This window comes from Ovis canadensis, chromosome 8 (assembly GCF_042477335.2).
Source record: "Ovis canadensis isolate MfBH-ARS-UI-01 breed Bighorn chromosome 8, ARS-UI_OviCan_v2, whole genome shotgun sequence".
NCBI lineage: Eukaryota > Metazoa > Chordata > Mammalia > Artiodactyla > Bovidae > Ovis > Ovis canadensis.
In genome coordinates, this window is record NC_091252.1 from 23,198,974 (window position 1) to 23,221,136 (window position 22,163).

Genomic DNA, 22,163 nt, shown 5'->3' on the forward strand with positions numbered 1-22,163 from the left:
TCATTTGAAAAGACCCTGATGCTGGGAGCGATTGGGGGCAGGAGGAGAAGGGGATAACAGAGGATGAGATGGTTGGATGGCATCACTGATTCAATGGATATGAGTTTGAGTAAACTCCGGGAGTTGGTGGTGGACAGGGAGGCCTGGTGTGCTGCAGTCCATGGGGTTGCAAGGAGTTGGATTCGACTGAGCAACTGAACTGAACTGATACACACATATATATGTGCACATATACACACAGCTTAGCTTTCTGAAATGCCCTGATACTAAAGCCTAATTATTAAGAAAAATGTCATACTGAAGATTCTGAACCTTACTCTGTAATAAAAATGAGTCAACTAAAATTCTTGCAGAAAGAAGTGACCTAACAAATGCAGTGTTTTAGGAAGATTTATTTAACATATAGGGCTTCACAAGTGGCGCTGGTGGTAACGAAGCTGCCTGTCAACACAGGAGATTTAAGAGATGCAGGTTCGATCCTTGGGTTGGGAAGATCCCCCTGGAGGAGGGCATGGCAACCCACTCTAGTATTCTTGCCTGGAGAATCTCATGGACAGAAAAGGCCTAGTGGGCTACAGTCCATGGGGTCGGACAGAGTTGGACACAACTGAAGAGTCTTAGCAACCACACACATTTACTACATAAGAGCTAGAGGTGTGAAAAGTAGGAGACGTAATTTAGGAGCTTATCAGCATAAACCAGGTATATGGTAACAAGGGCCTATATTAGTGACAGATAGGAAATAGAACTTAAAAGGAAAAAAACCCACAAGAAATATGTAGAACAACATATGCAAACGGCACTGTACAAATATTATTTTTTATTATTGTGAAAGAATCCATAAGCTGTGAAGCCCATGAAAAAAATGAAATGCAGAGGTAAGGATGAGTAAGACAAAATCCTCAGGCAGTAACACTATTCTTTTCTGCTTGCCCTCCAGATCCAAAGCATTCATGGGGCTTACCCAAGTTCTAGTGAATGTGGAAGTGCTTTGGTTGTTAATCAAGATCTGTACAGATCAAGATGAATTCTGCAGATTTAATTAAGCTCCATGAGGAGGCATTATTCATATCAATTCTGATCTTGGTATGAAATAACAGATGTTTTGTTCTTTTCAACCTGAAAAATGAATTGTGTGTGGGAGAGAAAGAACGAAACAGAGGTAACGCATGTTGGACCCTAACAGATGGGTCTTTCTCCTTTATATAAAGTGACATGTTCTCCAGTAAAGTGTGCAGTCAAGCAGGTTCTGCTTTTGAAGAAAAAGGGTAACTAGTACATTGCTAATTACACCTTGGTTGTTTAATTAACAGTGCTCTGTTCTATAACTAAGTTAGCCCAAGGATAACAAACATAGCCTGAAAAATAAAGGTCAACCATTCTTTCTATTCTTCAGTTTCTATATTCTATTCCTACCCCACCAAATGCCACAAACCTGTTCAACTTTTGCCTCCTCCTGAATTCATTAAAAACTTAAAAAAAATCAAGGACTAACATTAACTAAACTTCATTTGAGGAAATTAGGAAAATCTACGTTTAATTCTTTCAGAATTTATCTGAGAAAAAAAAAAAAACAACTTGGATAATTTACCTCAAATTCCTTCACCTTTTCCATTGTTATCAAGCGCCTTGATGTGTGACTGGAAAGCTTCTGCTCGCAGTTGCTGATGAGCTTCAGGCAGGGGTGCCAGGGCACCATCTCCTCAGTGTATCTGAAGAAAGAAGAGCTCACTGTTATGAACACTCACAGGTGCATCCTGCACAGGATCATCAAGGGGATTGATCCAGTGTGGAATGGGACCTCCTCCCCCTACAGGCTGCACCATTTTATTTCACATATGCTAACTGTCCACATAATCCATAAACCATCTGCATTTTTAACAAGCAGCAGTTTAATTTTTTTACCTATATAATGTGAGAGAATACGGATACGTCTTAAACCACAAAAATACAAAATGACAATTCGACCCTTAAGGATCCCGCAAGAGCACAAAAAGACAAATACAGACCACAACAACTCTCTGATATTCCTGACGGACTGATTCAGCTACGGATTTTTATAAATTCCCCACGTATAAAGTCCACTACACTATATATTTTCCCCTTTAAAATGAAATGTCCATGCTAAATTGTAATGACATCTTGAGACCTCTAACAACTTTGTTATGTAAAGATAATTGAGATAAACTACCGCTAGAACACTACAGAAAACATCAATCCTCTGCCATGAAATAAAACCAGAGTCATGATAAAGAGTGGTGGTACCCGCTGCTGTGCAGCACGTGTACTGAACTCAGTGAATGAAGATGATGACACCGAGAGAGCACAGCGGTCCAGCTGCAGGAGTTCAGAACCTGACATCCGATAGGCTTTTGGCATTAATCTTGGTAGAAGAAGCAGGTAACAAATGTGGGGGAAGTAGTTATGGAGCAGAATTCAGAAGAACAGTAGAAGAGAGGGCTCCCTAGGTACGGGCACCTTTAAGAACACAGGGATTGCCAGTTTTTGTGTTTTTTTCTTCTTTGCAAATCTTCATACCTTTCTAGATACATAGTTTCTGCAAACATTTCTTATATGGGAAATTTTAAAGCTCTGATCCAAGGTGGGGAAGGAGCTGATCAGCACTTCCTGTAAAGGATCACCATCTTGGTTAGCCCATTCTAATACATCAACACTGTCTCCCCCACCCCCTCTAACTGATTTATCTAGGTCCCTGTGACCTTCAACAAGCTCTCCCTCACTACCTTGACCACTTGCTCAGAACCTTCACCACCCACTTACCAAACGACATTCATAATGCACCTCACTTCATTATCAGTGGAAGGAATTCTCTTGAAGTCATTCTCTGACTCCTTCCTCAGGGCTTTCCAACAAGTAATGACCATTTTGGACTTCATCTCACCCACAATTCTCTAATGCTAACTACATAATAAGAAATGTGCTCTTATAACATCAGTTGATGTCAAATTTGTAGACTTCATATAAACCATTTATGATACGGAAGAATACATTCTATATCATAGTTGACAGACTAAAATAATGATAACAGAAAGAAAATACAGTTCTGACCTTAGGTTTGCAAGCAGCAGGGTTTCTAGATGTCTGAAACTGTCAAATCTAGTAATGTATACTTTTTTAAAGAAAAGAATCTTATTTTCCAGCAAAGTGATAAAGTATTATTGTTAAAATGCTACTTAAATGTATACAAATATAAACTCCTCATGCTTATATAATCTGTATAATTATAAAACCCAAGATAAATGTATAAATCAAAGAACAAAACCAATACAATTATTTATGACATGAATAATATTAAACTGGTAAAACTAAGCCATTGGCATTTGGCTTAACAGCAGAAAAACATATTTACATGTTATAGATTATTTTTTGACTTGATCTTTGAGTTTGAGCATGAAAGGACATCATTTAGGTTATCATTAACAAACTTGTTTTTAACTTACTACTCTTGAATGAGCCAATCAATTTAATCATGTACTTCCAAAATATACTAAAAAAATTAAAAAGCATTTAAAATCATCTACTATATATTTATTACTATATTTCATACCAATGGATTGTTTGCAATCTGTTAAGTAGGAGCTATAAATCTGTACTATGCCCAGATTATGATGAGGGAATGGTATTTTAATTCTGTTTTTACTACCATCCCTCTATGATATAAGCAACTAAAAATCTAAATAGTTAATAGTCAGCTAGAATAGATAAATCCACAGAGACAGATAAGTGGTTGGCAGGGAAAACAGCAAGAGAGATTGTTTGCATGAATGAGATTTCTTTAGGGGGTGATAAAAATGTTGTGGAGTTAGACCTGGAGAATCCCATGGAGGGAAGAGGCTGGTAGGCTGCAGTCCACGGGGTCGCAAGAAGTCAGACACAACTGAGCGACTTCACTTTCACTTTTCACTTTCACGCACTGAAGAAGGAAATGGCAACCCACTCCAGTGTTCTTGCCTGGAGAATCCCAGGGATGGCGGAGCCTGGTGGGCTGCCGTCTATGAGGTCACGCTGAGTCGGACACAACTGAAGTGACTTAGCAGCATGGGTAAATAACCTTGTGGCTATGCTAAAAACTGTGGGGTTGCACACCTTGGCAGTCCAGTGCTTAAGACTTTGTTTCCCAATGTTAGGGGTGTGGGTTCGATACCTGGTTGGGGGAACTCTGATTCCACATGCCTTGTGGCCGAAAAAAGCAAAATATGAAACAGAAACAATATTACAACAAACTCAATCTTATTTAAAAATAAAATAAAATTGCGATTTTCATGGTATACAAATTAAATTTCAACTTTTTTTAGAAAAAAGGGGAAAAAACCCTGTATTTATACATAGCTTTTCCATCAGTCAGTTCTGACAGTCATTTATCTTCCTGTGAATCTTCACACCTCAGACTATTTCCAAATGTCATTAGAGTTGCACTTCCCATTTGAGACACAGTGCTGATTGGAGCACTTACTGAAAACAATTTAAAGAATCATTTTTTTTCTGTTTCCCAGATGAAAAATGAAAAATATGTTCTGTTCACTGCTCTGAGCCAGCACAAAATTCATTCTATCACAATTAAAATTTACCCCCAAATCCTACTTTGGAGTCCTTTATCAGACTTCTTCACTTTGTCATCATTTTTTCACAAGCTTAGCAGTTGGATTTCTATGAAAGGACATCTTTCACAAAGAAATACAGTTCCTAATCATTTCATATGGATATGTGGAACCCGGGCAAGAAGCTACAGTCACTCAACAGCTTAGGAACTCCTATAACATCAAACACAAAAGTTGAATGTATGCCCTGACCAAATGAATGTTACACAGATCTTCAGGGTCATTTGCAAAGAGTTGAAATTGTGAATAAACTCACATATACCAAGAGCCAACAGTAATTTTATGTGGTTAAGTTTCTATGAGTAATAAGAGTAAACTACTAGAAAAGCACAGATGCTAGACTGATGCATTCTGCTGAGAAGGGTTGGGAAAGTGTCAGAGGTCGTGACAATTAAGCCTGGCCTTAGATTACCAGAATTTTACAGCTGAGGAAAGAAGAAGGAGTATATCAAGGCAAGGGGACAAAATAAAAAAGGTAAAAGGATAAAAAGAGTACAGAGTGTCTTGATGCAGGCCCCAAACCCAATATACTAAAGCAGGAAGAATCTGGTCTAGAGGAAGCAGAATTTGTTGAGCAGTAGTTTCTTCACAATTTAAACTGTTCAACAGTGAAAAAATCCTTTTTCAATCATCAGTTTTGATAATTCTTCACAAATAACTAAGCTTTGATGTTTTTATTATGCTTTACAACTTTCAAAATGTCCTGGGTTTAATGAATAATACCTTAACTTGATTATAATGTGCAATTCTTATTTTTAAACTTCAATTGTATTAACAGGATTTGGTTGAGTAAATGAATTCAACAGCAGGACTAAAAGTCAATATTACTATACCAAAAATACAAAAGTTTTCCAATTAAGCTGTGCCAAGGCACAGTTTTAAAATGAATTCTTTATTCCCAGGCTAATAAAAAGCTATATCCGCAATACAACATAACCAAACTAAGCAAGAGAGTTCCAGAAAAACATCTATTTCTGCTTTATTGACTATGCCAAAGCCTTTGACTGTGTGGATCACAATAAACTGTGGAAAATTCTGAAAGAGATGGGAATACCAGACCACCTGACCTGCCTCTTGAGAAACCTATATGCAGGTCAGGAAGCAAGTTAGAACTGGACATGGAACAACAGACTGGTTCCAAATAGAAAAAGGAGTATGCCAAGGCTGTATATTGTCACCCTGCTTATTTAACTTCTATACAGAGTACATCATGAGAAACGCCGGGCTGGAAGAAGTATAAGTTGCAATCAAGATTACCGGGAGAAATATCAATAACCTCAGATATGCAGATGACACCACCCTTATGGCAGAAAGTGAAGAGGAACTCAAAAGCCTCTTGATGAAAGTGAAAGAGGAGAGTGAAAAAGTAGGCCTAAAGCTCAACATTCAGAAAATGAAGATATGGCATCTGGTCCCATCACTTCATGGGAAATAGATGGGGAAACAGTGGAAACAGTGTCAGACTTTATTTCTGGGGGCTCCAAAATCACTGCAGATGGTGACTGCAGCCATGAAATTAAAAGATGCTTACTCCTTGGAAGGAAAGTTACGACCAACCTAGATAGCATATTCAAAAGCAGAGACATTACTTTGCCGGCTAAGGTCCGTCTAGTCAAGGCTATGATTTTTCCAGTGGTCATGTATGGATGTGAGTTGGACTGTGAAGAAGGCTGAGCGCCAAAAAATTGATGCTTTTGAACTGTGGTGTTGGAGAAGGCTCTTGAGTCCCTTGGACTGCAAGGAGATCCAACCAGTCCATTCTGAAGGAGATCAACCCTGGGATTTCTTTGGAAGGAATGATGCTAAAGCTGAAGCTCCAGTACTTTGGCCACCTCATATGAAGAGTTGACTCACTGGAAAAGACTCTGATGCCGGGAGAGATTGGGGGCAGGAGGAGAAGGGGACGACAGAGGATGAGATGGCTGGATGGCATCACTGACTCGATGGACGTGAGTTTGACTGAACTCCGGGAGTTGGTGATGGACAGGGAGGCCTGGCATGCTGCGATTCATGGGGTCGCAAAGAGTTGGACACGACTGAGTGACTGAACTGAACTGAAACTAATTCTACATTGTTTAATTCAAAAGCAAGAACAATATTTCAAACTTTCACAGATGACTTTAGTTTTAAGTTCATCTAATAGAAACAGTAAAGATTTGGGGTTATGTTTGCTGCAAAGGTGAAAACAGTTCATTCCCTAAAATAAATTCATGACAAATTAAGTTCATTAATAAGATTACTTTGGGTTAAGGGGAGGAGAAGACACACTGGAAGTCTACTAATGAACATCAGAAGATCTGAAAATAACTCTCAGACAAGTAAGTCAGGGAAGTAAACGCCACAGAAGTCTTCCTATTTGTGTCCTAGCCTGGATGAAACTTGCCCTTTGATAAAACATCTAAAGCTAAAAAAATAAATAAGTAAATAAAAACCTGCCTCCTTTTTTACTTCTAAAAAATCCCTTTGGTTATAAGGACTTGGAAATTTCCTGTTGTCAAAAAACTATTAAAAGAGAAGTCACTGAAGAAACATCCTAGACATTTTTTTAAAGATCTTCAGAAATAGTAAAATAGTTGAAAGTGCCTCCAATTTGACTTTTCATAACAACAACAAAAGAATTATAGAACATACTCATAACCACATTTAATTTCAATTAGAATTAAATAATAAACTACAAAATAGTAGAAAGAAAAAAAAATGCCAGAAAATAAGAAACACGAAAACTAATTAGGATACTTCAAAAGGACAGAGCAGCTACCTCAAAGGGACTCTCCTATTTCAAATCTAGGACAATCTGAGTAACAAAATCATGACAGAATTAAATTATAACCCAATGAATAATATTGGAATCTCTGACTCCATACCAATATAAATCAACAAATTCATGGGAGGGAAGGGGAAACTAATCCTTACAGAAAGCCAGCTTACAAACGCAGAAGGAATGATGGAACAGCAAACTCATCATTATGGTGGTCGTCAACAATAAAACAGGACATTGGTGTGTCCTGGGTTTCCGTCCCCTGGAACATACTAACTGAAAAGAAAATGATAAATCACTCTATCAGAGTTCTGATATTTCTTTATCAGAAATGATAGTTTCTCCACTTGACAGAACATGACCAGATGATTAAGTTTAAGATCTCCAGGAGGGGCTGCTCTGTGTGCCCCATAATGCAATACACTAAGAACATAGTATCACTTTTGTGGTATTCCTACCAAGAGCATTACCAGAGCCTGGTCACGGAAGAAACAACAGATGGACCTGGTTAAGGGTCAACCTTCAGAATATAAGCCATGTACTGTACAACTCTTAAGGACACAAAAGATAAGGAAAAGACTGAGGAAGTATTCCAGACTGGAGAAGAATGACATGATGGATCAGGGCAGTACATTTTCCTGGAGAGACTACAATCAGTAAAATCTGAAGGGGTCCAGGATCGGGCAGAAGCACTATCAATGGTGTTTCCAGACTTTGGGGCTTGATGGTGATTTGACAAGAATGCTCTTACTGAGAAATGTAATGAAATATGTAGGGGTGATGGGACATCATATCTGCAACTTCTTAAATAGTTCTGAAAAAGATTAATGACAGTGGGCATAAATGTAATGTGTGAGAAAACAAGGGTGGAGGAGGTGTATCTGAACAGCTGGAAAATTTGGATGAGGGGAGAACTTCGAGCTTTTTGTACTGTATTTGAAACTTTTCTGTAAACTTTAAATTTCAAAATAAGTTTTTAAAAAATTCAGTCCTGAAACTTGAATTAAAACAAGACACAAGGAAGCTTACCGCTGGAATTTAGCCTGTCTAAGACAGAAACCACTTTCGCATAGAAATAAGCAAATATGCTATTTTCTGAAAATATTAATAAAGCCTCATCTATCACTTCATATACCAGGTACCTGAGATCTTGGCAGGATGCTGAATTAAGTAAACACAGCACAAGGAATAATGAAACCAATGAACTAGTCAGCTTTAAACTTTAGACAAGTCATTTCATTCCTTAGAATTAACTCCTCACACTTCTAAAATTAAGAAACGATTAATTTAACAGAACATAAGCCCAGTGTTAAGGGGTTCAGATATAAATGTGCACAGTTTTATTAGCCAATAAACAAAATGCAAGACTAAAGTTAGCGCATGGTAGCTCCCAACGTGACATTTATTAAAAAAACAAAAAAGCATAGCTTCCAACTGCTGGAAGACCATCCACCATTACAAAAACACAAACAAGATAAAACTGTTCTAAAATGCTCTTTGTTTAACCATATACAGTAAATATAGAAATTAAAATAATTTTTAAGATTTCTATAGCAGATTGAATAGCCAAATTTTGAGCTTGATACTGCTTTTCAACTCTAAAGTCTATTTTGTTCAACACATCATGTCTTTCATTGTTGATGTATATAGCTCTGTTTAAAATTAATAATTACTGAATAATAAAACTCAAACCACTAATGCTGAACAGAATCAGGGCTTTAAATATATGCATAGCTCTTCTTTTGGTCTTAGTTTTTTAAGACAATCACGAGAGCAACATATATTAAGGCTAACAGTAAACAGATGACTCACTCAGCCAAGTTGTTAAAAATTACCTAGGTTTGTGGCCTGGCAAAAGAGCTGATGAGCAGCTGACACATAGAACCTGAACTAACAGTGATCAACAACAGGGCAAACCTTTGCACTTACAGGTCAGACAGTAAATATTTTAGCCTTATGGACCACGTGTGCTTCTGACACATATTCTTTTTCGTTGCCTTTTTCCTTTCTAACAGCCCTTTAAAAAGATAAAAACCAGTCTTAACTGCTTTACCAAAAAAAAAAGAAAAAAGGCTAAAGACTGTATCAGGCTCACAGATTGTAATTTGCCAACCCCTGATGTAAAATAAAAAGTTTAAAGCGATTCAATCAATAAGAGAAAGGGGCCTGTTTTATACAACGTGTTGGTAAATAAAGGCTATTGTACACATGTACACATTAAACACGAAGATACTCACTCTGAATATGATTAGAGACAGAAAAAAAGCATGTTAGATACACAAACACCATAATAAAAATGAAATTAAAAGTAAAATTATTATTATTACATACTCTGGTGTGTATACTGGTAACCAATAGACAAGTCTTCCACCTAATACGAGGGTCTCTGCTGAGAAGTTTAACAGGTCAAAAAACATATCACTCAGATGATAACTCAAGGAAACAGGAACGTGGCTTTCTGGACTAGACAAAACAAAATTTCAGAATCAGTGAAAAACTTAACCAGTGAAAAAGTAACACTATTAAACTCAGTTAATTAAAAAGAAGCAATATGCTTCTTCCAAACGCTGCTGGGAAGGAGGAGCCTCCCCTATGGACCGTTGATCAGGGCCTTTTATTGGGAGTCTGCAGGGTTGAGGGAGTCTGCGGGGGTAGAGGAGTCTGCGGAGTCTGCGAGGGTGGGGAAGGGTTTTATAGTCCGGGCTGGGGCTCCCATATAAGGAAGAAAATGCGGGCTCAGCGGTGATTGGTGTCCAAGGGCTCCGTGTCAGCTCCTGATTGGACGGTGAGGGCTTCGTGTCGGCTCCTGATTGGTCGGCTTGGTTGTCGGCCCATCTCCGGGGCTTGTCTGCAGCGCCCTCTGCCGAGACATGTCCTGACATGCCTCAGCACACCTGACCTTGCCCTGACCTCTCATCCTGACCTCGCCCTGACCTTTCATCCTGACCTCGCCCTGACCTTTCACTTCCCAAGGTAGTAATATATCATATTTAATATTCACTTACCATTTTTCTATTCCCTTTGGTATTTCCTTCTGTGAACCTGTTCTTCTTGTAGATTCTCTAATACCATATGGAGCTAGACAGAAAGCACACGGAACAGGGACAGTCAAAAGTCACCCCATCACCACTGCCAAGCAGATGGACACTACGTGCCTCCAGATGTGACATTCTGAGGACACAGCACCTGTGCAATATCCCAGCCGAGAACGCAAACGAGAGGGACATTCTCGTTAACGCTGGGAGGGCAGGCAGGCAGGTGACTGTGTTCTTCAAAATGTCAATGTCATGAAAGACAGAGGAACGCTGTGGAAATGCTACAAATTACAGGAGGCTCTAAAGATATGATTACTCAAAGCAATGCCTGACATTAGCCTGGATACTGTACTTCAGGGAAAAACATGCTACAAAGGAGTACTACTGGGTCAACTGACAAAACTGGGTGAGAAACTACAGATTAAAGTACTGCACTGACTCACTGAAACTGGTAACTGTACTCTGGCTATCTAGGGCTTCCCAGGCTCAGCGGTAAAGTCTGCCTGCCAATGCAGGAGCACAGGTTTGATCTGTGGGTTGAGAAGGTCCTCTAGAGGAGGAAATGGCAACCTGCGCCAGTTATTCTCGCTAGGGTAATCCCACGGACAGAGAAGCATGGCAGCTGCAGCCCATGGCATTGCAAAGGGTTGGACAGGACTGAGCATGCACGCTCTCTGGCTATCTGAGAGCCTATCCCTATTCTTAGGAAATACACACTGGAGTGTAGGAAGGTAAAGGGCCAAGATGGACACAACTTACTCTCAACTGATCAGGAACAAAATTACATATTTTTACAAATACATGTAGAGTGAGAGCAAGTAATACAGCAGGTTATAAATAAAAAGCCCTCCAATTTCCATGAGTATATTCATAGACATTGTAAAGTGAAACTTTACAACGTATCCAACTCTTTGAGTCCTCATAGACTGTAGTCCATGGAATTCTCCAGGCCAGAATACTGGAGGGGGTAGCCTTTCCCTTGTCCAGGGGATCTTCCCAACCCAGGGATCAAACCCAGGTCTCCTGCATTGTGGGCAGATTCTTTACCAGCTGAGCCATAAGGGAAGCCCAAGAATACTGGACTGAGTAGCCTGTCCCTTCTCCAGGGGATCTTCCCAACCCAGAAATCAAACCAGGGTCTCCTGCATTGCAGGCGATTCTTTACCAACTGAATTATCATTGTGAGGCCTTAATAATTTTCCTTTTGTTATATTTGAAACCACCTAAGTTACCAAATGGAGAAGGAAATGGCAACCCACTCCAGTGTTCTTGCCTGGAGAATCCCAGGGATGGCGGAGCCCGATGGGCTGCTGTCTGTGGGGTCGCACAGAGTCGGACACGACTGAAGCGACTTAGCAGCAGCAGCAGCAGCAGCAGCAAGTTACCAAAGAACTGAAGAGGTCTGAGATGGAAGGGCTGAGATACAGCTTGCCACTACGTACAGATTTACAGTCAAAGACTACAGAAAAGGCAGATCTGTTCTTAGACAGGATGCCTGAAAAGCCCAAGAACTCAGGAGGCAAGAGGAAACAAGTTCCATGCACATTCCTGAAGCTCAGCGGGTTCACAATCCCAGGGGTTCACAGAACTCCAAAGTTCTTATAACTCTAGGAAGAAGATGCCAGTTAGAATGGGCATAAAAACAACAACAACAAACAAAAGGTTAGACACAGAAAATCTGAAATACGTAAAACTTTCTTCTTCAAAATCTGATCCCATAATTGCAAATGACATTTTGGCTCTAGCTGGTATGCTAATAACCAACTACAGGTAAACATAAAACAAATATAAAAACAAATTTATGTCTTGAAAATAAGCTGAAGAGAAAAAAGGGGTAACAAGTTAATATACATCGTTTAGAAAAACAAAACCATGTAGTGAAGTTGGTGTCCTGCCCTACATGCATAATTTCTTCCTTCTCACAATGTGGAGAAGTCAGGAGTGGGGGTAATGCTAGTACAAGGTGGCTCTTTTTTGTTGTACTGATACATTTTGTACATTAAATGTAAATGACCTTAGGAACCCAATCCTACTCCCACTGCTGCTGCTAAGTCGCTTCAGTCGCAACCATCTCTGTGTGACCCCATAGACGGCAGTCCACCAGGCTCCTCCATCCATGGGATTTTCCAGGCAAGGGTACTGGAGCGGGGTGCCATTGCCTTCTCCAATCCTACTCCTGCTTTTGTATAAAAACATACTTACGATCAGTGATGATTGCATCAAAATATGTGCCCTTCCTCCAGGAAGGTTTAGATGCATCTGAAACCAGGACATCAAGGTAATACTTCTCTAAACCATACTGACGAAGATTTGCCCTAATGTTTTCATCCGGTCCTCTCCATTTCTGGTTTTTCCTACTAGCCTTTCCTAAAGGGAAAGAAAAAGGAAGACAGAACTAACAAACAACATTCTCAACTCTTTGTCATTTAGCTAAAAGCAATGTTTAGCTCACCCAAACCTACATTAACTCAAAAAGAACCTGCTTTTGTTTATAAAATTTTAACTGTATTTACACAAATGAACAATTATTTTTACTTTAACTTGCAATGAAGAAATACTGATGAATGAGATAAATGGAGCAGAAATGAAGAGAGCTAACCTTGGAAATGCAGAAGCAGTGACCATGGAGAGAGAAAGTAAAAGGGAGACACGAGATATGAAAAGTTAAAGTGGCGGCTCAAGGGAAGTTCAGAAGTTTCAGTTTAGGAGACATGAGTAGATGATGACATTGTCAGTTAAGATCTGAGAAACCAAGAAGAAAAACAAGCCTAGGAAAAGAGATGAAATTCATCTGCAATACATCAATCTCGATATACCTTGAGGTACCTATGGAAGATTCAGAAAGAGATATTTAGCAGGGAGTTAGAGGCCAGAATATATATACACACTGGGAGATATCAGTAAATAAACTTAAGCTAAATGTGTAAGAATGAATGATATTTTTTACTAATGTAAGTGGCAATTATTTGTTCTATAATTTCTCTATTTTCATAAACTCCTCTGCATTATGATCTACTTCACATTAAAAACGAAACCTAAAAATTAAAAGATGAATGACATGACTCTGCACAGTATGTAATGTGATAGTTGGGGCTAACAAAGATGCCTGGAAAAAAGCAACATGTAAACAGACACTGAAGATAACCACAGGGCCTTCAGGAAACTGAGAAAGAAACAGACAAAGAAATCAAAGTACCACCAGATGAAGTCACTGTCTAGGAAACCAAAGGAGGCATTATGAAGGTCTACACTGCCGATTACTGTAGACCTGTGGCCTGAGTATTCAGTAAGCATGGAAGCTGGAAAAGAACAGGCAGAAGACAGTTAAGAGATGAAAAAGAGGAAATAGCAAGTAAATGCTAGTCTTTTTAAGAAGCACTTTGGCAAACAGAAGAGGAAAATAAAGTAGTAGCTAGGAGGGCCTCTACAGGGTTGATAGAAAAAGTTTTGCATTTTTAAAATAGAGGAAATTTGGAAGTATTTGAGAGTATAGTAAGAGATGAGAAGCACAGGAAACAGAGGGCAAATCTAACAGCACCTTGGATAAGCTCTGAGGAAATTCTACCTCAATCAGAATTCTACCCAAGCAGACTGAGAGGTTAGCACGTAACTTTTACACATAACTCTAATAAACAAAAATTAAAATGAAGCACATAGGACAATATCCTTAAAGCAAACAGACTGTTTCTACTAAAAGCAAACAGGAATAATTCTTCTTAGCACTCTGTCTATGCTAAAATACTGCAAACAAAGACTATCTTTTTCTAGTTAGCCCATTTAGGTAAACTTTATAAAATGTTATTCATTCTCCTTATAGTACTAAAGTACTAAAGTACTATTCCTTACAGTCAAAGTAGAAAAAAAGGCAGTTCATCAAATACAATATATCAAATTACTTCAAGAAAAGAAAGTCTAATAAATTCTCACCTATATAGTAACTTACACTGGGTGAGAAAAATAAAAAGCATGTTTTACAGGCTGATTCTAGCTACAACGATAAAACAATACCATAAATACAATTTCAAAATCAAAGAAACTTTACATTTTTAACACTATTCAGCTATAAAAAAATACTTTTAGATTGATTCAATTTCATGCAATCACACTTCATTAGCGTAGCTTCTAGATTTTAAAAGTGTTTTCCAAAACTGCCTCAAAAGTAACCCGATGCTTACTTCAAGTTACTCTCAGTCTAATGCAGAATCTTTAGTTACTGTCACCTTAACTGCTTTGAAGATGTTTTGGTTAATTATGAAATCAAAAACATATATGGTACTCAAGGACTACAGTAATTAATCAAGTATACACATAACAAATGACTGCTAAACAAAAGAACGGTGATAATTTTTAAGCAGAAACTATGTTTTACTAAGGTGAATACACTAATTACAAAAGGCTTAGTTAGTCCCTCTCCTACTTCTTTCCCAGCCATAAAGTTTTACAACTTTACTGATTGCCTACTTTTTAAAAATCTAAGACCAAAAATAGCTCTGAGAGAAGGGCTTTTGGTTATTCATCTTTGGTTCCCCTGGGAGGTCATTTTGCTCACTGGATAACTTCATGAAAAGCAGATACCCAATGAAAAGTCTTATTGTTGTAAAAATAACTAAAACTGTATTATATCACAACTCTATAGTTTAACATTAAAAACAGATGTATAACGCCATACATAACTATTTAAGTATTTTAAAGGCACATTTGGTACAAGAGCAAAGACTCATTTGCTCATTTGTTATAGAGGAAAGACTATAACACTGTCTAGAACCACTACTCACCCAAGCCATGAACAGTATTGTAGTCTATATCTGTCCCATATACGTATGCACCAAAATGAGCAGAAGCTATCAGAAGGCCACCTGAAAAAAATCACACAATTGTGATTTGTTAACCAGAAAGTCCCAGACTCTTCTTTCTTCCTCTATTTAATCTGATCCAGATTCTTACAGACTACCTGTAGGCAGAGTACCCTGGAATGACCTTGGTTCTGGCCATACTTAACAGGTTTCAGGATGAAAAAGCAAACTCCTAACCTGTGCTCATCAACCTGGTTAGAAAGCAAGGAATTAATATATGTCCTGGCATTACTACTTAAAAATTCCCAGCACTATTTTGGGAAAATTATCCATTTTTTTGGTGAAAATAAGATGTTTAGACATTTTCCTTTTATTTTTGAGAAGTCTATATAAAAGCATCTTGTTCCCTTCTTACAAATAAACATATAAGGCTGCTACACAAAGAGCTGGCAATAAGTAAGTTCTGACAATTGAACTTAATTCTCACTGAAGTCAGAGTTTCAGATAACTTAAAGAAAACATAATTAATATATGAGATTAATTCTTATAAAAATTAAAATATGAAGACAAGTAACAGTTACTCCTATAATCAGTGAGGTAATTATTTCATTTTCAACTGTAAATTTCTATGGTAGGACAATTATGTCTGAATAAAGCTATTATTGAAAATAAAAAAAAAACTGTAAATACAAATTCCTGAATAACTATTATCAGACAGAAACAAAAATAGTTAATACAACAAATCTTTTTACCTAGTGCTATAAACAAAGAAAACACAAATGTCCTAATACAATCTGAGGGGACTAAGTAACTTGGTAGGTATGACCAGTTTAATATGGAAAAGAATCCTAATAGAAATTAAAAATTAATGAAAACCTTAATGAAAAATGAAATATTTTAAAATTGTTTAAGAACAAAAATTCACAAAGTTAATAGCTGTTCTTTTCAGTGAACTTCACTTTTTAAATTACCCAAACTAAAAATGTTCTTAGTGATTGGGTAAATCCTCATAGCTTTACTGCAGAAAGATCTGCCAGTCAATATGAAATCAGAAATATACAGAAACATACACTTAGACGATGCACAAACTTGGATACGGGGCTATAACTAGGGCTCTTTCCATTCTATCCTTTTGAAATGTAATCTCTAAAATCAAGATGGGTAGTGCCTCCAGAGGGTCAAAATCTATAAATCTTGTTTTGAGATTTATAGATAGATATAGATCTATAAACCTATAAATCGTGTTCCTTCCATAGTCATTTAAAACATAGTTTGGTAACATGTACTTAAAAATACTTTGCTCAATGAAAAATAACTGACTAGTTCCTAGTGGAGCCAGGAGTAAGAGAGATGGAAGACTAACAGCATAGCAGAAATCAAAACCTAGGTTCCCCCATTCGAACTACAAAAAGCATTTGTTTGAGGAGGTAAGGACAGACCTCCTAGTTCTTAGCCTATAAATGGAACAGTCAAAATTTAGGAAAGATACTGTATGTAATGACTTGAAATACTCATTAAAAAAAAATCACTTCATCCAAATTATGAGGCATTACTACAATTCTGCCAATTAAGGCAGATACTCACCTAGAAGAACTAGTTGTCAAGGGGAACAGAAAAGCTTTCCTGTGCTTCCTTAAACAGAACCTTATCCATTTGGTTAGAATGAGCTTTGAGAAGACCCAATTTAGAGTACTGCTGAAAGGAGATGAATAATCTGTTAGACTGCATCTGTTAGTGAACTCTGTACTCTTTCAAGGTTTTCAAGTTTTAAATAAAATCACTATAAATTAGCTTCTCTGGTCACTGGGTAATCATTGTTAATTACCTCATTTTATTTCAATTAAATTGAAGCATTTTTGCATTTAGTTATGTATCTCAGGTGGAGTTTTCTTGGAAGCTTTTTGGTGGAACAAGCGGTAATAAAAAAGAAGGGGTGAAGAGTTGAGGGGGCAAATAATGCAATTCACCCAATTTCTCATTATGCTATCAAGTGTAAAAATACCACAGTGTGATCTACACTAGTAAACCAGTGTTTTGATTTCTTATTACTTAAACAGTAACCAGTTTAAGGTTCGGGCAATATCTTTGCAGGCAAACGGACACAACAACTGAACTTTATAATGGAGAAACTAATTTATGATTTTCATCTGTAGAGATTTAAGCAGAAAGCTATACAAAATGTGAAAATCAGAACTGGGCTTTAGTTTTGCTGAAAGAAAAGGAGGAAAAATTGTGATACTACTTTACCTATGTTACCCTAAAAGAAGAAAACAAAATACATAGAACTCTAATAAACCGGCAGCTTATGCAAAAGGATACTGCCAGAAAACAGAAATTCTACCAAACTATGAGACTCAGGAAAATGGGACTACAGAGTGGTGAATAAAATAGGAAGCAGAAAATTATTAGAAAGACCTATAGAGATCCATTATCTCTCTCCTCACTTCCTCTCCTCCTCTTCATAGTCTCTTTTCAGAGCTAGGACAGTGGGTATCTCAACACCTTGCTCTCACATCTATCATTCTGCAAAGATAAAATTTAAAAGTTTTACTCTTTTCCTTACACCTATGGGCCATCTGAAGGTAGAAGAAGCCAAGGAATACACAACCAGTCTCCTGGGTATATTCTCCACTAAAGGAGAAAGAAGAAAGGGAAAAGGAATCTGAGCTATGGCTGCAGAGCTACATCACCGCATCTGCACACACTGGCAGACACTTATGCCAATTATTTTCATTATAAACAAAGAAACAGAAGTTTACAATTTTAACCCTCAATTATATTTCTTGCTGCCATAATTTGCAAATAGTTGCAAATTATGAATATCTTGGAAATCAGCCAAAGAAGGAACTAGAAAATGAATTCATGGTCAAATTGTTCATTGTAACAATTCAGTATTGGCTATATCTAACATCTTCCACCAGAAAGGATCTCAGTGCTTAATAAAATAATTAAAAAATGATAAACAGTACAGTTCCCTGTCTACCATGCATAACACAACTTCCTAATAAGTTCATATACATATATTACCTCATTTACCCTCACAATATATTACGTATTACAATTGTACAAATGATGAAATTGAGGCCCAAACAAGTTAAGAATTTTGCTCAAAGTCACATAGTAACTGGTAAGAGTAAGGATTTAAAACTCACTCTCTTTGCTGTTACAGTGGTCTATAATCAGACAACCTCCTCTAGGATCAGCAGCAACTGAAGTAAATATTTATTAGGCTACTACGTAGATACACAAAAGTAAAAGTTTGTTTTTAAACAAATTAGATTAAGTAAGACTATATACTCAGTTAAGAGTTGTATACCATTCACAAGTCTTATATCACATCATAGGTCTGCCTGTGACATTATAGGTATTCAACTGATGCATCCTCATCACTCCTTTAGTGATGTTCATATTAGAATAGCAGTACTTTCTAATTACTGAGAGCTGATCCAGGATACATATCTTTTCCCTTGGAAAAATGGAGATGCAAAACTTAAAAAAAAAAAACAAAAAAAAACCCTTACTACAATGAGAGTCAATGTATTTGCTAAAACAGAAATGAAAAGTGTGCTTCTGCAGCTTATAATGTCATTCTAGACAAGACAGCAGACTGTCTAAAAGAAAAAGGTATTTAGGTAGGAAAAGATTACATCTCTCCTTCCAACTTCCCGGAAGTTCTCTAACCTACTCTATAACCTTGAGAATATATCACAAGTCATAAGTAGTCTGTGGGTAAAGCATTTAGGAAACTAATAAATATCAATTTTATACCTTTAAAACAGAAAAGGAATTGCAGACACTTAAATTTATAAACAAACAAAAACTAAAGAGGGAAAAAGACAAAAATAACCAATAGTGTGTGAAAAACTATGACCATGGAGGAAAGCACAGGGCTACTTATTTCTCCAATCCTTCAGAAGGTACTACCCATCAAAGAGAGAAAAGGCCCAGGAAAGAGGACAAACTGCTTAAAAACTGTTGCCTGTTCACAATTACTGGCCATTATCAATTTTAAAGATGGAGCCAGTGGTGAAAAATCTACCTGCCAATGCAGGAGACGTGAGTTTGACCCCTGGGTGGGGAAGATTCCCTAGAGAAGGAAATCGCAACCCACTCCAGTATTCTTGCCTGGAAAATTCCATGGACAGAGGAGCCTGGTGGGCTACAGTCCATGGGGTTGCGAAGAGGAGGACCAACTGAGCATCAGTTTTAAAACAAAAGCACTAAAAGCCAAAGTCCTAAAGCTATGCTTAAACAACAAGCACAAATTATGAAATGTATTTTAGCAACGTTCGTCCTGCAATTTTTCATTAACTGTCCTGCAGAGTGCAATTAATTCTCCATTAATTGTCCTTATGTTGTTATCGTTCAGTCGCCAAATCTTATCTGACTCCTCGAGACCCCACAGACTGCAGCACACCAGGCTTCCCTGTTCCCTGTCCCTCACCATGTCCCGGAGTTTGCCCAAGTTCATGTCCATTGAATCGGTGATGTCATCCAACCATCTTATCCTCTGTAACTGTCCTATACAAACACTCAAATGACCAAGATATGCCCCTCACTCTAAAGAGCTGCCCTAAAGGACATTAGAGGCAGATCTCTCGCCCCTTACCACACTAAAGGTAGTCAACATCTTGACTGCTATGGAAGTTAGCGTTTCATAACATGCCCAGCCTCATCCATGTCGAAGGAAGAAAATTTTACCCATACTAGTAACTATTTTTAAACTTTATGATCTTGCCTATGTGTGTATGTGTGTGCATATCAAACACATACATGTATGTATCTCAAAAAAAATCACTCCCCAGAAAAAGGTTTTAGAAATCCAAGAACAAGATAATTAATAGAGGGTTAGCATTTGGAAAAAGACAAATTAGATTTATTCCTCACAGCAAACAAGAAAATAAACTCCAAATGCACCAGAGATCTAAAGGGGAAAAAATCAAAACTACTGAAGAAACCATAGCTGAATTCCTCTATAACTTGGATGTAGGGAAAGCTATCGCCTGGTTGGAAAAAAAAAAGTTACATGCAAAATCAGAAGAAAAATGGCAAGCTGAGAAAAAATATTTTATATATTTATCTACATTAAAACAGGAAAAAAAAGGGAGGGACTAAAATACAAAGTATTTTTAAAAATAAGGGGGGAAACCAAAATATCTACAGAAAAATGAGAAATGACTTTAAGAAAATTACAAAAAAGTTACACTGCTAGTCCTTAAAATAGAAAGTTATTAGAGGTCACTCTTAATAAGAAAAATACAAGATTACACTGAGATAACATTTTCACCCAATGGACTGGCAAATTTCAAAAGCCTGATAATACACTCTGCTGGTGAGGCTGTGGGGGAACAGGGGCTCCTATATATTGCTGGCAAGAAAGCAAAATGGCATAACGCAGAGTAACTTCACCACATTTAACAAAATTACATACACATAAACTCTTCAACCTAATTCCTAGTTTTAGGAATTTACCCTAGAGCTGTATTACCAACACTAAAAGTATATATATAAATATTACTCATTGCAAGCACTATTTATAACTGTGAATATGGGAAACTACCTATATCCAGGCTTACGAGACTGTCTGAATAAATTACAGTACATAAGAATCTGCCTGCAACGCAGGAGGACTGGGTTCGATCCCTAGGTTGGGAAGATCCCCTGGAGAAGGGAATGGCTACCCAGTATTCTGGCCTGGAGAATTCCATGGACTGTATAGTCCATGGGGTCACAAAGAGTCAGGCACAACTGAGAGACTTTCATTTCATTTCAAACCCATGGAGTATGCTGTAAAATAGAGGAAAACAATCTCTATGAACTAAACGCAGTGATTTCTAGGAAATATTGTTAAGTGAAAAAAGGTTAAAGTGGAATTTGTAGTATATGTGAGAACTCCCAAGTTCTAAACTATGCATATATGTTTAGTTATGTATACACACAGTATGTATGCATGAATACATGTATTTATATATACATTTATATAAATACATGTATTTATAATACATCCAAGTTATAGTATGTATAAATGCATATTTGCATATGCATTTATATACAGATTATATATATATATATACACATATATATATGTATATATATACACACATGCATTTCCAAGTTGTCTGCTGAAAGGGTGCAGAAGCAAAAATACCTAGCACCTAGATCTTGGTTTCTAATATTAATACCATTCCCCACTAAAAGAAATAAGAATTTCTAAGAGACATGACTGATTCCAGGGTCTGGGGAGGTAGGAAATGAGCCAGAAAAAAGAGGGAGGTGTTAAAATAAAAACAAACAAAAAAAAGACTACAGGAACGTATCACAAAGACAGATCCAATATGAAAGGGCTTGCACAAGGCAAATCTGGGGCAATTTGAGCAATAAAATAATTAAGAAAAAAGTGAATTAAGACCACTTGGAGAAAGGAGGGGAAATCCACTAATTCTTATTAACAATAGATAAATGAATACCAAGGAAAAGAAAGAGTTTTTGCTTATAATAAGAAAGGTGTCCACTGGAGGGAGTGCTGAAGACAGAAAATCATCCCTTTGTAGCCAAAGTTAAGACGGGTGTAGGCAAGAACCGACAATCAGCGCTAAACCTGGCAACCACAGGGTGGGGGTGATTCAGATATATAGAATAGAATATTTTCAAGATCTTGGTGTGTCTCCATACAGACTGCCTATTAACTGCAAGGAAAAAAAATAGTAATCACACAGTGGGAGGGGGGTTGGAAATCGAGCACCATCTCAATCAGTTGATCAAAATTAACATTACCAATGGGGAGAGATGGGTACTATGTGGATGCCCTAAGAAGGACACAAACCACTGATGCAGCGGTCCAGCCAGGGAAGTGTGACCCCTTAATCTAACCACAAGGAAACATCAAATCAGCCAGAAAAAGGAATATTCTGCATAAAAAATAAAGAGAGGAGGGATAATATTCCAAGTTTCCTAAACG

At 37.5% G+C, this 22,163-nt stretch overlaps 1 protein-coding gene across 7 annotated transcripts in view; it reads right to left on the bottom strand.

Annotated features, from left to right (window-relative positions):
- The window catches only part of LOC138445231 (tRNA (guanine(10)-N2)-methyltransferase homolog), an 84,675-nt gene that overhangs the window by 18,764 nt on the left and 43,748 nt on the right, over positions 1-22,163 (bottom strand). For all 7 annotated transcript variants that reach the window (XM_069599025.1, XM_069599026.1, XM_069599027.1 and 4 more), the window contains 5 exons: positions 15,188-15,268; positions 12,615-12,779; positions 10,383-10,455; positions 9,709-9,840; positions 1,592-1,712 (listed from right to left, as the gene is read on the bottom strand). In XM_069599025.1, the coding sequence (XP_069455126.1) occupies positions 1,592-1,712; positions 9,709-9,840; positions 10,383-10,455; positions 12,615-12,779; positions 15,188-15,268 (572 nt within the window). The remainder of the gene's footprint in view (positions 1-1,591; positions 1,713-9,708; positions 9,841-10,382; positions 10,456-12,614; positions 12,780-15,187; positions 15,269-22,163) is intronic.